A 14,044-nucleotide genomic window follows, 5' to 3' on the forward strand; every position below is an offset into this window, starting at 1 on the left:
GAGTTCCAGATAGGGATCTGGGTATTCTTGAGGGTTTTCAGGACTACTGTTGAATTGGGCTTATCATATTGTGGTCATTTGGCATATCTCGGTGAAGCTTGCATAGGAGTAACCTCCAGGACAGCCTCTTGACTCTATTAGAATTCTCTTCGCTGGGCAGATTCCTGGGCCCCACACCAGACTTACCAAATCACGATCTTCAAGGTACAGCGTGCACGAGGGTATTCTGAAACCACTTCCCCAACAGTATAGATGGTCAACAAGGTTCAGGAATAACACTATGCTTCCAATACACTTTTTCCAGACTCATTTTCCATTCATTCAACCAGCAAACATTTATTACATCTGCCTCTTACTGGGTACTAGGGAAACAAAGATGAAGTTGGAGTCATTGTTACCCTGGAGGACTTGGCAAGAAAAACTACCCACACTAGACTATTCATTATTCCCTAGACCAGGCCTAAACTTTCACACCTCTGTTCAAGGTCTTTGGGAAAATGAGAATGTCTGGACCCTTTAACAGCCCCATCATTGCCTGTTGTTATCAACCACACCAGATGTCCTCTTTACCCATTTATCCCATTTGAGCCTCCATACCTTATGTTAAATCATTCTTCAAATTTACCCTCCTCAGTATCAATATATAGAGACCCAGAGAACAGAAAGGATTTACCCAAAGTGAAATAATAACAATAGTTAACATATTGTTCTAAATACTTGACATATGTAATCTTTTTTTAATTCTCACAATAACCTTGTGAGATAGGCAGTATTATTATCTCCATTTTAGAGATGAGGAAACGGAAGGCACAGAAAAGTTAAACAACTGCCAGCAGGGTTTATCCTTAACCCTTATTCTATACTGCTAAATTGGTGACAGGGCTGAAATTAGAAGGAAGAACCTCTAATTTCCAGGCCCGAACACGTTCCTGATAATTAGTCATCTGTGCGCTTCACACCTTCCATTGCAAGCACGAAGGCAGGGCTATCTCCCACAGTGCCTGTCAGTGGTGCACGCACGTAGTTGGTGTTTAGGAAATGGTTGTTGGATGGGACGTCCTATCCAGGGGGTTTGGAGGGCTTTGGATTCAGACAGACAACAACAACAAACAAGAACGGCAGCCCGCAGAGCTCGCGTCTCTACTGGATCACCCGCCCTCTCCGACCTCTGCGCGAAGAAAAACGACCCTTACAGTTGGCTTTCGGAACGTCCCCAGCTCCAGCCCCAGCTCTGCGCTCCTTCCTCCCCGCCACCAGGTGCCCCCAGACCCGCGGCTCCTCCTCCTACGCCGTCACAGCCTCATCGTCTCCCATCGTTCGGCTGCTTCCTGTTCCCGGGATCCCAGCCCTGGGCTTGGGGCGCCCGGGCGCCCGAGGCTTCCTGGTGCACTCCGCCAGGTAACAGAGCAGCGCAGACCGCCCGGCGGGGCCAGCTTGCGCGGGCGTGGTGGGCACCCAGCCAGCCCTCGGGGCGCGGGTGTCCGGGCCTTGCTCGGCTCCTTGGCGGGGCAGGAAGCGGGGAGATGGCCTGGCCCGGCCCCTGAACGGAAGGGGGCTTCTTCTTGCCTTTGGGCGCCGGAGGCCTTTCTGCGCCAGGCTCCGGGCGCCCGACCGGCCGCCGGATAACGGCCTGGCTCTGGTATTTCTGAGCCGGGCGTGGCCGGCAGCCGGTGGGGCACGTCCTAGTGGAGATGCGATCGTGGTACCTGCGAGGCGGCCAGGGTTCAGGTGGCTGCCAACCACGCCTGCTCCGAGGCCGAGAGCCAGGTGCGCCCACCCAGCGCTCCTCCTTCCGAATCTGGCCCTGGAATGGGAGAAGCGAAAAGAGGAGCCCTGGAATTTTGAGCTGGCATGGATATCTAAATACCCTTCCACGCTTTTACAGAAGAGGAAGTTGAAATCAGAGATGGAATGACTTTTCCAAGGTCACAGAGTTGTATCTGTCATTTACAAATCTCTTCTTCTGAGTGTTTGTCAGTGGGCCAGTGTTTCCTCTGTTCTGCCAGGGAATTAGGATTCAGAAAAGAGGACTCTAAAAATACTAATCGGTATATCCAAATGAGCTGATCCGCATTACTGGCTAGTGGCCCTGGCCTCTACAAGGAAACGTGGGAGGATGCTTCTTTTTTTTCACCCTCTAGGTATTTTGTATTTCTGGCCCTTGCTCTGAAAATTAGCCTAGATATTTTGCAAAATTTAATTCAGCACTCCATGTTAGAACTGGACTGAATCATAAATTTCTTCAGTCTTGTTTTTCTTTTTCTTTTTCTTTAAAAATCAGGATGGAGAGGTTAAAATAACTTGCCCACCGTTATGGCTAGTTAGGCACAGAGACAGAATGAAAACTCAAGTCTATGATTGCCACCTAGGCTGTTTTCTTGAATAGAAGTCTGATTTTAGATGAAGGCTGTTCAGAACTTGACCTTCATAAAACCCTCTCTGAATAGCATTCTTGGGAGTGGCTTGTGTACTGAAGTGTATTGGTCCACAGATTCTATTTCCCTTGTCAGAGTTGGGGTAAGCAGTAAGTGTAGCCATGCAGAAAATTCCTGCTGAGATGAGACAGATATCTGAAATGTTTTTGACTGTTTGATTTGTACTTTCGGTAGAGGAGCTAATTAATATTAATAACATCTAGGTCATTTTTAGATTTTAGTCTTGCATGACTGACTAAATTGACTCAGTTATATTTGTTTTTATCCTTATATATTTGTCACCAGTAAAAATTCCGAAGTTTAGCTTTCTGACCTTGTCTCATTTTGACTAATTGCCTTGAAGTTATTTCTGTAGGTCAATAAAAACTCCCCTCTTGTACCTCAAAACCCTCTGTTTCCCCCTTGTTAATCTTTGAGTTGGATTTCAGAACTGAATAGAACTAGGATTTTATTTTTACCTTTCCAAGATGCCTGGACTCTTTGTTTAGTTCTATATTTAGGTTCACCTCAAGTTTCGATTTCAACTGGTAAACTTATGACCCAGATCTAAACGTCAGCTGAGTTTAGTGTCAGCTTAAAACCACTATAACCTGCCATGTGTCACGTGACCTCTGTCAGGAACCAGAAGTGGTGGTGTTCTGGGGACACATTATCTAATGCATGTATTATATTACCCATGTATTATTGTCCAGGGTCAGTCATTGCTGGAGGTTTATTATTGACACTTAACTCCTAACAACACACAGTGTGTTGACAGTCTCCCAACTCAGCTTACAGCTTTCCCCACTTGACAGCATGGTATCTCTAAGGAACATGGAGGCAGAAATATAGCCAGCCTTAAAGAGAATACTTGTGGCTATGTAGATTAGAAGTTATTTCAGTGAAGGCACTGTTTATGTACTCTTCTGTACTAGAAGTGAAGACACATACACAAAACGACCCAACACTGTTTCCTTAGGGTGCATCCTTTGTTTTTCTGGTTTTGGTTCTTCTCATCGTAGGATGGCGTTAGCTCTGTGTCTGCAGGTGCTATGCAGCCTGTGTGGGTGGCTCTCATTGTACCTTTCTTTGTGCTGCCTGAATAAGCACCGAAGTTATGAGTGGAGCTGCCGGCTGGTTACGTTCACACATGGAGTCCTCTCTATTGGCCTCTCAGCTTACATTGGCTTCATTGATGGCCCGTGGCCTTTTACCCACCCAGGTAGGTGGGGGCAATTAGGGGATTTTTCCTTAGGGATTTATGTTTTGAGGATAGTCCTAGAAGGATGAGACTTTTTTTTTTAAAATAGAATTTGGATAATCTTGAAGAATATTTGTATTATATATTAGGAGTCTTCATTCTTTAACTCTGATATTGTATATGTCACCTATTTTTCATAACTCTACTTGTAAAACAAAATTTAAATTGCTTGTTATAATTTAATCAATCTCAAATGCACAAAAAATAAACATCTCTCTGCCCCCTCCCCCTCCCCGACACAAAACCATATTGTAGATACCTCTTGGTAACTTGCAAATTCACTTAATTGTATACTCAAAGGACACATCTTTCCATGTCTGTGTATATCCTTTTTAACTGTTACATAATATTGTGTTATATGCATTTATTATCATTTATTTAACTAATGCCTCATCATTTTGGGAAGCTATATTGATTTTTAAGCTGTTAGATATACAAGTGTTAGTTCCTTAGTATACAAAAATTGTATCCTCTGGAATGTGACTTTTTTTTATAAATCCTTAGATTTTTTTTTTTTTTTTTAATTTCTTAGATTCATGTACAGAGCTTCCAAGTTTTCCCCAAAACTACAAACTGAGATGAAAGTAACTTTTAAGCCTTGTGTTTTATATGAATGTTCTTAATGGATTTGAACATGTCAGGTCTTTGCAGCCCATGTTTTTAGGCACAGAGCATACTAACTCCTGGGTTCTTACCAGAGTCCACCTTTGGGGTAGGTTAGGACCACCAGGGTCCAGTAACCTAATCAATTAAGCTAAAGAAATTCATTGGACATTCAGGACAGAATGACGAAGAGTCTGGAAAGAGACGTTTAGTTGCTTAAAAAAAAAAAGCTTAGAATTTTAATTGAAAGAACAAAATAACTTGATTTTATTTTGTTCCATAGAGAGGACACTAAGGTAATTCCTGTGCTTAAATCACTCACTAAGGTCTAATTTATGAGAACAGCATTTCCTGGGGGCCGAAACATTTAATATATTAAAAACAAGGTTTATATTGTAGTCTTTGTCATTAAAAAAGCATGTACCTGCCATTGCTTTTGTCTTCTGTGATTGAAAAGGTTTGCGAGACAACAACACAGGATCCCTTTGCAAGGTAGCACAATTCCCAGTTTCTCAATTTGCTTCTGTCCTGGTTTGTTTCAGGCTCACCCAATACGCCTCTCCAAGTACACGTTCTTTGTCTCACCTTGGGCTACTTCATCTTCGACTTGGGCTGGTGCGTCTACTTCCAGTCTGAGGGCGCCCTGATGCTGGCTCACCACACACTGAGTATCTTGGGCATCACTGTGGCCCTGGTGCTTGGAGAGTCGGGCACAGAGGTCAACGCAGTCCTCTTTGGAAGCGAGATTACTAACCCCTTGTTACAGATGCGCTGGTTTCTCCGTGAAACAGGGCACTACCACAGTTTCACTGGAGACGTGGTAGACTTCCTCTTTGTGGCTCTGTTCACTGGAGTGCGAATTGGTGTAGGAGCTCGCCTCCTTTTCTGTGAGATGGTTTCATCCAAGCCCAAGTGGTTTGTGAAGGCTGGGGGAATAGCCATGTATGCTGTGTCTTGGTGTTTCATGTTTAGCATCTGGCGCTTTGCATGGAGGAAAAGTATCAAGAAGTACCATTCCTGGAGAAGCAGGCGTGGTGAGGAGCGGCAGCTAAAACATAACGGACATCTCAAGACTCACTAGCCAAGGCTTGCTCCAGATAACAGATTAGGTTAAGCTGGCTCTGGGAACCAGGTTGAAAATATGGTTGTTAAGGAATCGTACTTACAACACACTTAGGTTTCAGGAAAAGGGCTAACTTTATTGATCAGTTTGGTCAGTCTTTGAGCCAAGCATGTACCAATATTAAAGCACTAATTTCTACAGTGGCACAGATATAGATGGTGAGAATATGCAGTGGTGATCATGAATAAAAGAACTTTTTGGTGAGCAGTACCGCACTCATTTTAGTTTGTAGGGACTCTAGGTCCTTTTGTTACTGGGAGGCTTAATATTCAGATAGCTTAGAAAGGAAGTTGAAAAAGATTAGTGCTATTTCTTCCTTGTTCCTTTGAGAAGTGACTCCTTCAACAAACTCTTATTCCTGTTTTCCATGTACTGATTTAAATAAACTCAGCACATTTACTATAAAATGACTTTCAAGACTTTCAAGAAGACACATGCCTTTGGCATTCTGAGCACTGGAACAGGGAGCTAATCTTGCCCTCTCTTTAAACAAAGGGGATAGAAGGATGGGAGAAGGATAGGAGTGAAACCAGCAGTGGTCGTGGGAAATTTACTGAATGCTCTAAACCAACTGTGTTGGGTCCTAAGACCATCCCCAGGTTCAATGATATGCTTGAAAGACCCACAGGACTTAGCATACAGTCGTGCTTAAGGCTATGGTTTATTATGGCAAAAGGATACAAAGAAAAATCAGCAAAGAGAAAAGATGCATGTGGCAAAGTCCACAGGAAATGAAGTGCAAGCTTCCAGAGTTCTCCCAGTGGAGTCACACAGGATGTGTTTAATTCCTCCAACAACAAGTTGTGACAACGTGTGTGAAATGTCTACCTGGGAAGCTCATTAGGGACTCAGTGCCCGGGGTTTTTACTGGGGACTGAGCACTTAGGCAGCCTCTGCCTGGCATGTACCATAATTCCGGATTCCCAGGAGGAAAGCAGGTATTCAGTATAAATCATAGTGTTTGCACAAACAGTTTAGGCACAGGGAGCCACTCTTACCAGTTAATTGTGGGAACCCTCCTGAAATCTAAGTTCCCAGATGCCAGCCAAGGGCCAAACTTGCAAGCAGGCCTCTCCAAGGTTAGCAGTACAGGCCTGCTATGTTAACTCTTCTCTGCAGAAAAACTCTATAGCTAGGGTATTGGATGTGAGATGAATGTGATGTGGGCAGATTTACTGAGTCTTGTTGTACAGGTTCTGCCCTACCAGGAAAACTGTATGCCAGTTCTCAGGGCTTTTGTGCATTAATCTCCTAGGCATGAGAGGCTATGACTAAATTCCATAGGGCTTTACCATATGGATTCCACTGTGTTTGAGATGGCAGTTCAGGTTTCAGCTTTGCTGTACATACTACAAACTAGAACCAAAGACTTTAGAGAGTGTGTACTGGCCTCAGGGTAATAAGGCTATTTTTTTGTTTTTGTTGTTCCTTTCACATATTTTCCCTTTTAGTCCTCTTACTTTTTCTTTCTCTCTTAAGAAGGTACCACTCTCTTTGGACACAATTATTTTGACCAGACTAATCTTGGAATGAAAAAAAAATTTTTTTTCTTAGAGTCTCTAATCTCACCTAGAAGAAAAAAGAATATAAGCTTAGAATGGGGGGTTAGGAATCAAGAATTCTTAGGTTCTTTAATTTTGCTACTCACTCACCAGATTATTTGGGCAAGCCACTTGTTTACCATTTGCCTCAGTTGAAATCCTTTTTTGAATGAAGGAAATACACCAATGTGTATTCATAGAGACATTGTATGGCATTTTATTAATGGAAGTCTTTAATGTTTGACTTTTATGAAAAAGCAAAGTATTATGTTGGTATGTATGTATGTTATATATTATTTATTTAACTATATTATTTAGACCAGTGGGTGTCTAACTAGCTCAATTGGTAAGCAAGTGTATGGTGCTTATTGAAATCAAGCTTGAATGTCAGTAGAATGTCAGTCCATTCCATGTCACCATAATACTAACCTAATGAGTGTCTTGAAAATGGATGTTTCTATGGTTGGCCTTAGAAACAGGCACGAGAAATGGCTGGAACTGCACAAAGTCATCCTATGGGAAAAGAACCTTTAAAGGCATGTTAACAGTGGTTCTTTTTAAATCACTGTCATTTGGTTAGTTTTACTGGGCATTGACACAATCTGACAGATAGTATCTCTGCCTCTTATTTCTATCATCAGTATCCCTAAGATGCTGGTGAGCTTCTTCCCAACAAAACTGTGGTCAAAGTAGGATGCTGGGAAATGCTGATTTTAGCAAAAGCCTAGTTAAAAAAAGAGTGGCTTGGCGCATGAGCTTAAAAAAGAAAGAAAAAGAAAAAGCTGGCTCTTGAATTTTGGCACAGTGCAACCTGTTCCATACTGGAGAAATGAACAGGCTTAATCTGGTACCAGTTCTTTTCTCTTGCCTCCTCAGAAGTGAAGGGATTGTTGATCTTGCCATTTTGGGGCATTCTCATGGGAAAGTACCTAGTTTTGTTTTTTTTTTTAAAAAAAAAAACGATGAGAAATTTGAGTAAGGGAAAAGGAATCCCTCATTTCAGCTTTTCTTGACATTGTAACTAATAACTATGAAGAAACCTCTCAGAGAAAAATGTGAAATGAAGATGACTCAGCAGTTAAGATGCTGAGTTTTTACATCACAGGTAAATGAAGGGCTAATTAATCTGTTGTATGGTTGGACAAAAAGTACTCATTTGCATTTGGATTACTATGTAATAATTACTAACACTGCCCAAGAAAGATTTATGTATAAATAAGATTTGTACTAAATTTTTAAAAAATAAACACATTTTTAATCAATCCAGAGTCTGCTTTTATATCTTTATTGTGGTTTTGCCAAGAAGCAAACAAAAATTAAAAAAAAAAATTAAAAAAAAAAGCTTTTTGGCTTGCAGAAATGTTGACCCATATTCATACTTAATGAGTGAAATGCCTCTTATCTGCTGTTATCATCAACCATTCTTTATTTTAGGGGGCAACAATCTACATATGGAAAAGTTTGTCATAAGAGAGGGGAAAAAATTAATTTCTTTCTTGTGCTGTTACCTGACTGCCTTGAAAATGGTGATGTGTAATGAATTCCACAGATTCAGGGTCTTTAGCTCTCTTCAGAGCTGTACTTACAATGTCTTGAACAGTATTGGACACATAATAGATACTCAGTAAACATGTAGAAAGAATGGACCAGTGGATGTGAATGTGATTTAAAATAACCTCCACTGGAAAACCTGAAAGAGCATGTTTGGTGGCTTGGGTCACCAATGTCATTTTTCTACGGAAAGGATTACTTAACTGGGAAGTATTCTTTAGCTAAATGGCTTGAATTTTCTGAAGCCATTCTATAAATAGCACCTTTAGAACAATCTAGCTATAAGTAGCTGTAAAGTGGCTTTCAAGGGACATTTTTACCATTAGAGCTTTGGGGATGAATATAGAGATTTTCATCATTAAAAAAAAAAGTTCTGGAATGAATAACCACTGGCTTAATTAAATCCTTTGCTTACCATCTTCTGAAGCTTTCCCACAGCAAAATGCCTTCTTTGCTCACAGCTAGAACCTTGAGTCTGTTTAAGTTTGGAAAGATCTTGAAAGCAGTCTGCCAAGAGGTTTTGTATGCAAGGAAGAGAAGGTGAATTAGGAAACTTTCCCAGTTTGTTTTATTCCTGAAGCTCAAGTATTGAGGCGTTCTTGGTGGGAAGAGGGGAACTCATTTTTAAATGCATGATTTGATGAGTCATTGGGTCCAATTTAATTTGATAACTACAGTAAAATTTTTACTTTTAAAAGTATTTAGTACATTTAAGAAAGATTTATTAGGTTGGAGATAAAGTTTGCATTTTTGGTCACTGTATATAAGATTGATGGAACTCATTCCAGTTATGTGTATAAAATATGCAATTTAATTAGGGTTTTCAGGATAGAATTGTCATGGTAGGAAACACCAGCAGGTGGCAACGTGTCTCGGTCTGATTATTAGGAAAGTGGCTTGGAACCCTAATCTGCTTCTATTCTTTCCAAAAATAAACATTACAAAATTAGCTGGCTGTGCCTTGAACAAAAAAATCAAGCAATAAAGAGTCATCTTTGGACTCTGGTTTGTTTACCTTTTCTTTTTGGTTCCCCGCATTCTAACGTCAGCCTTAGCTCATGCATCTATTCAGGGATAATGATCCTTTCATGAACTGTTGCGGAATGACTTAACAAACATTGTTAAGAAGTAATTGTTTCTTCTTTCCACATCCATTATACATTAGATTTGATTTGCCACTTGATTTCCACAAAATGGCTGAAGTCACCCACCAACTGGCTTAAATTCACAAGTCTGAAAATAGTTGAATCACGTGGGTAGCTAGCTACTTTGGACCTTTGAAGGCAGAATTAAAGAACTATATTACATGTTGCTGTTAAATTGCCACAATACTGAAAAATTCAATCATAAAACTAGATGAATATCTAAATTTCTCTCTCTCCACACGGTAGAGGGGAAAAAACCCGAAAGTATATTTGGGAACTCTTCAGAGAGAATTGCAATGCTATTGGATACTTTTCTTTTTTCGCCCTCTCATCTCGTTCTACAGTAAGCTTGTTAAGTCGTTGTGGAAAGCACCATGCTTTCTCAGTTTGGCAAATAATACACTTCCTTTTGCCAAGGCAGAAAAAGCCTAAAAACAATACTTATCCCAAGAAATCCTGGCTCCAATTCCCAACTCCAATCCCCAAGCCTCCCCAGGCAGCCAGGACTTACGCGCGGCGGCCCCTCTCCGGGACCAGCAGGTGCCCCAGGTGAGCGGCCCGCGCCAAAAACTCGCTTCAGGAGAAGGGGATGGGATCCGGGATGGTTCTATCGGTCAAAAACATTCTATACATGTTAGAGAATAAGGAGAACAAGTACATTCAATTAAGGAACAGAAGTTTCTAGGTCGGGGTGGGGGGTAATTTCCAAAGGCAGCCCCTCATCATGAACTCCTAGGGATTGGGAGAGTGCTCTCTGGCGAACTCCGGTTAAAGCTGAGTTAGTGCTTGCTCGACTTCGAAGCACAGCTCTCCGGCATTAACGGGGAGCCGGGGACGTGACGGTAGGTTGGTGGGTGGGACTGGCTCCCACCTTCCTCCGCCCCGAAGAACTACTTTTTCGTTCTTCCAAACAAGGTTCCGGCGGAGGCGTCCGCGCGGGAGCGGCAGGAGCAGCGCGAAGACAGGGGAGGCCCCGACCCGGCGGAGGGATCCCGGGTGAGACGGCTTCCCGAAGTCCGAGGGGAGGCGGCCAAAAAAAGTCGGCGGGGGAGGGGAGAGAGCGAGCTCGCCTGGACGGGGCGGGGGCCGGGAAGGCCGAACCGGAACCGGAACCTGCGCGCGCGCCTGTAGTTGTCGCGCGGCCCCCAGCGGTCGGTGTCGTCCGCGCTCCGCGCGCGCTCCCGCGGGAGCCCCCGACACCCGGCGAGCCGGCCCTAAGCGGGGAGTTGCTGCTGCTCGCCCGTCCGCTCCCAGCGCCGGTGCTTCCAGGCCGGACCGGACGGGAACCTCCCGCCCTTCACAGGAACCGCCGCCTCCCGGAGCGTCTGGGAGGAGCCACCTTCACCGACTGCGGAAGATTCCGGCCCGGGAGGGATGGGGAGCAGCCTGCGGCACTGAGAGACCCAGGTCCCTGTCACTTCAGGCCGCGGGACGCCCTCCCAGCCAACACCCGCGGCTCGTCCCAGCGCCCGGAGCCTGCTGGGGGCGGTGAGGAAGACGAGAAGGGTCTCTGCCCTGGGGATATGGAGCCGCGCGAACCGGGCGCGGGACGGCCCGAGACGCAGCCGAGGCTGCAGCCACGAGCCGCCGGCAGCCCCAGATAGAGAGCGGGGCAGAGAGGGCCCGGCGGCGGCGGCGGCGGCGACGAGTTTGAGACCCCAGAGGAGGAGCCGACACCCGTCCCTAATCCGATCCCTCCCTAGCCCGGAGGGGATTCCTGGGTCCCCTTCCCCACGGCTCGTGGACTTCCCACGGTGACGAAGTTTTTTCCCTTGTGCCTTCTTGAGGATTTATCACTAGCTTTAGAACTCGCCTTCTGGCAGACTTTCTCGGTTTGTTTTGGGAGAGAACTTGTTTTGCTCCAGCCTGTATCTACTCTTTCCTTGACCCCTTCCAATCGGATGTTCTAGATGACTGAATGGAGTTTTGAGTTGGACTTTTGTGTCCCTGTCGGAGTTGGGCCTGATCCCAAAGCATTGGGGGTGGGGTGGAGGTGTTACTGTAAAATGCAAGTTGGATAAACGAAGGACCTCTCGCCAAGGGCCCCAATGAGTGGCACACAGTCTACTATCACCGACAGGTTGGTATGAAACTCCTCCTGCGCTAAGTCTCTTGAGGTTCGGCCCTGCCCACTGCCGATTGCCTTTGACTGGTAAAAGTTGACAGGCAAGGGAAAGAGGGTTGTTTTGGATCTATGCAAATCATCTAGGGTTGCTGCCAAGTCAGCCGGTTGATTGAATTTGGAGATGTAGTTTTTCTGGAGAGAAACTTCTCCAGATTATCAGAGAAGAGAGGTAAAACCAAGATTGTGGTTTTCTGTCTGTAAGTGTTCATTAGGATTCTGTACTCAGCTTGGAACCAAAGGAAGGTCATTTTGGGTGAAGGTCAGTGCCTAAAGTTGGCTGAGTATTGGTGCTTCTCAGTTTAACTCCTATCCTACAGTCTCTAGACACTTATATTTTAGTAATTTCTGTCTGTGAAGTTAATTTTGAGCCTGCTGCATGGTGATTTATGAACTTGATCTCTTCTAGGTAGTGACGTGCATAGTGTTTACTTATCTAATAATTTTCTAGAATGTTAAATTTACCAGTAAATCTCAAGGTCTTGCTGGAGGCACTGTCAGAGGGTGGGGAAAAAAAATGAGGGAAGATCATGGGACTCGATTTTAATTATTGCAGTTTAATATTTGATTTTCCAGAAACATTTGTATTTAAGGGATCTAAACCCTAAGGAAATCATGTAGTACAAGCATGGTAGGTGGATTTGTTGAGTTTAGTTTGTCTTTTTTAGTACTTGGCAATGTTACATTGTTATATTTGCTGAACTGAGCTACACCATAGCAAGTTGAAGTTGATTTAGAGCTATAAGTACAGTTTCCTTTATCACATTTTATTTCTCAGTTTAATTATGACACTGTATCTTGGACCCAACTAAGAGTCAGCTTGGTGTTTTTTTTGTTTTTTTTTTTAAAGTCGCTCTTTAAACTATTGCATCATAAAAAAAAAAAATAGACAAAGTAACTGAATTAGAGGCCCTGGTTTTTAAAAAACATTTTGATGTAAAGTGCAACAATAGAGTTCCTCCAGAAAGTACTTGAATTTACTAATAAGGGAATTTCACCCAATTGTAAGACTTAACTTGTTGATTTTAAAAGGGCCAGATTCCATTATCATACCATAACAGCTATTCCAGAAACAGAACTTCCTCTTCCTGTTGATGCTTTCCAGTGTTGTGACTATTCACCTAAAAGATTCCATTAAAATTTTAAACTATGTATTTATTCTTTGGTTGTATATTTTTTAAAATGGGTTTTATTTTTCAATGAAATAATTTTTTGCAGAGCACACGAGTAGTGACAATGTTAATCTTACTTTTTTCTAGTTATCCTCATTCCTCTTCCATACAGGAAGAAATGCTTTTAAGAAATCACTTTCAAGGGTTTTTGGGTAATTGTTTTCCTGGTTCATTCAGTTCTTGCCCTTTCTGTTAAGCCTGTAGACAAAAAGTCTTATTAGGGATTAATGTGTTGGTAGTTTTCATTGCGTTTAATTTTGTAGAAACAGAATTTAGGGCCACCAGCTTGTTCCACACAAAGATCACCTAAAAGATCCCAAGTAATGGTGTTTCTTCAGCTTTGCTTCCCAGGGCTTTTCTTACTATTTCTTTTATCTGGAAAATAACATCTTGGGATTCATGTCCTTTTTATAACTTATATGAGGTGTAAACTTTAATAAGCATGCAGTTATTTAAGGCCATTTCTTTGCCAGGTACTGTGCAAGGTACAAAAGATAAAAAGATGAGTATTCTAAGTATAAGATGAACCTGCAGATTGTTTTGGGTATTAATTTCCTTGAACTGGTTCAGGTGCTGCCTGATGTTACATATTTTGAAAAGGAAACAAAAACTAATAAGCACTGCTGAGACAGTATGGCTACCTGTTTCTTAGGAATTTATTACTAGTTTTTTTTTTTTTTTTTTTTTTAAACAAGAATTATTCTATGTGATACTTTTCCTTCAAATGTATCTTATTCTGTAAATATCAAGCATCCATTTGCTCTAGAAGAGATGTTGTCCTTGACGTGAGTTGAGTATATGTTGGGGTGAAATCTGGAAGTACTGGTTTAGTGTTATTTCTGTGCCAGGGGGCTGTAACAAAGTTATGAGTATAGAATAAATCCTAGCTTCCTCTCAGTCCTGCCTTCCCAATCTTTTCTCCTGACCAACTCCTGTGAACTCTAGGTGTATTTTGCTTATTCTAGAGCTATTAGCAAATTAACAGTACCAGTGTGGCTTTTAAAAAATCTTTTCAAGTTTGAAGTACTGTATGTGGTATGGCTTTGTTTTGTAGAGTGTGCAGAACCACCAAGCCAGCTGTGTGAGTTAGAGTTCTTTCATTGTGGTGCTTC

General features: G+C 42.7%; 2 protein-coding genes across 8 annotated transcripts in view; both read left to right on the forward strand.

The window, feature by feature from the left end:
* The first annotated feature begins 1,277 nt into the window (after positions 1-1,277).
* TLCD5 (TLC domain containing 5) lies at positions 1,278-8,187 on the forward strand. Of its 3 annotated transcripts, none has more exons than XM_037841742.1 (3): positions 1,278-1,398; positions 3,437-3,636; positions 4,821-8,187. In XM_037841742.1, exons 2-3 carry the CDS (start codon positions 3,438-3,440, stop codon positions 5,357-5,359), a joined length of 738 nt encoding a protein of 245 aa, XP_037697670.1. In that variant the 5' UTR covers positions 1,278-1,398; position 3,437; the 3' UTR covers positions 5,360-8,187. The 3 variants fall into 3 exon arrangements, with proteins under 3 accessions (XP_037697670.1, XP_037697669.1, XP_037697668.1); XM_037841741.1 differs by having other exon boundaries at positions 1,369-1,398; positions 3,448-3,636; XM_037841740.1 differs by lacking the exon at positions 1,278-1,398 and adding an exon at positions 1,433-1,925.
* Positions 8,188-10,802: 2,615 nt separating this feature from the next.
* The window catches only part of ARHGEF12 (Rho guanine nucleotide exchange factor 12), a 144,069-nt gene continuing 140,827 nt past the window's right edge, over positions 10,803-14,044 (forward strand). For 2 of the 5 annotated variants that reach the window (XM_037841744.1, XM_037841745.1), the window contains exon 1: positions 10,807-11,718. In XM_037841744.1, the coding sequence (XP_037697672.1) occupies positions 11,687-11,718 (32 nt within the window). In that variant the 5' untranslated portion in view covers positions 10,807-11,686. Of the gene's footprint in view, positions 11,719-11,850; positions 12,023-14,044 lie in introns of those variants that run through there. The other 3 variants (XM_037841748.1, XM_037841746.1, XM_037841747.1) reach the window with 3 other exon arrangements.

Source organism: Choloepus didactylus, chromosome 6 (genome assembly GCF_015220235.1).
Source record: "Choloepus didactylus isolate mChoDid1 chromosome 6, mChoDid1.pri, whole genome shotgun sequence".
Classification (NCBI taxonomy): domain Eukaryota; kingdom Metazoa; phylum Chordata; class Mammalia; order Pilosa; family Megalonychidae; genus Choloepus; species Choloepus didactylus.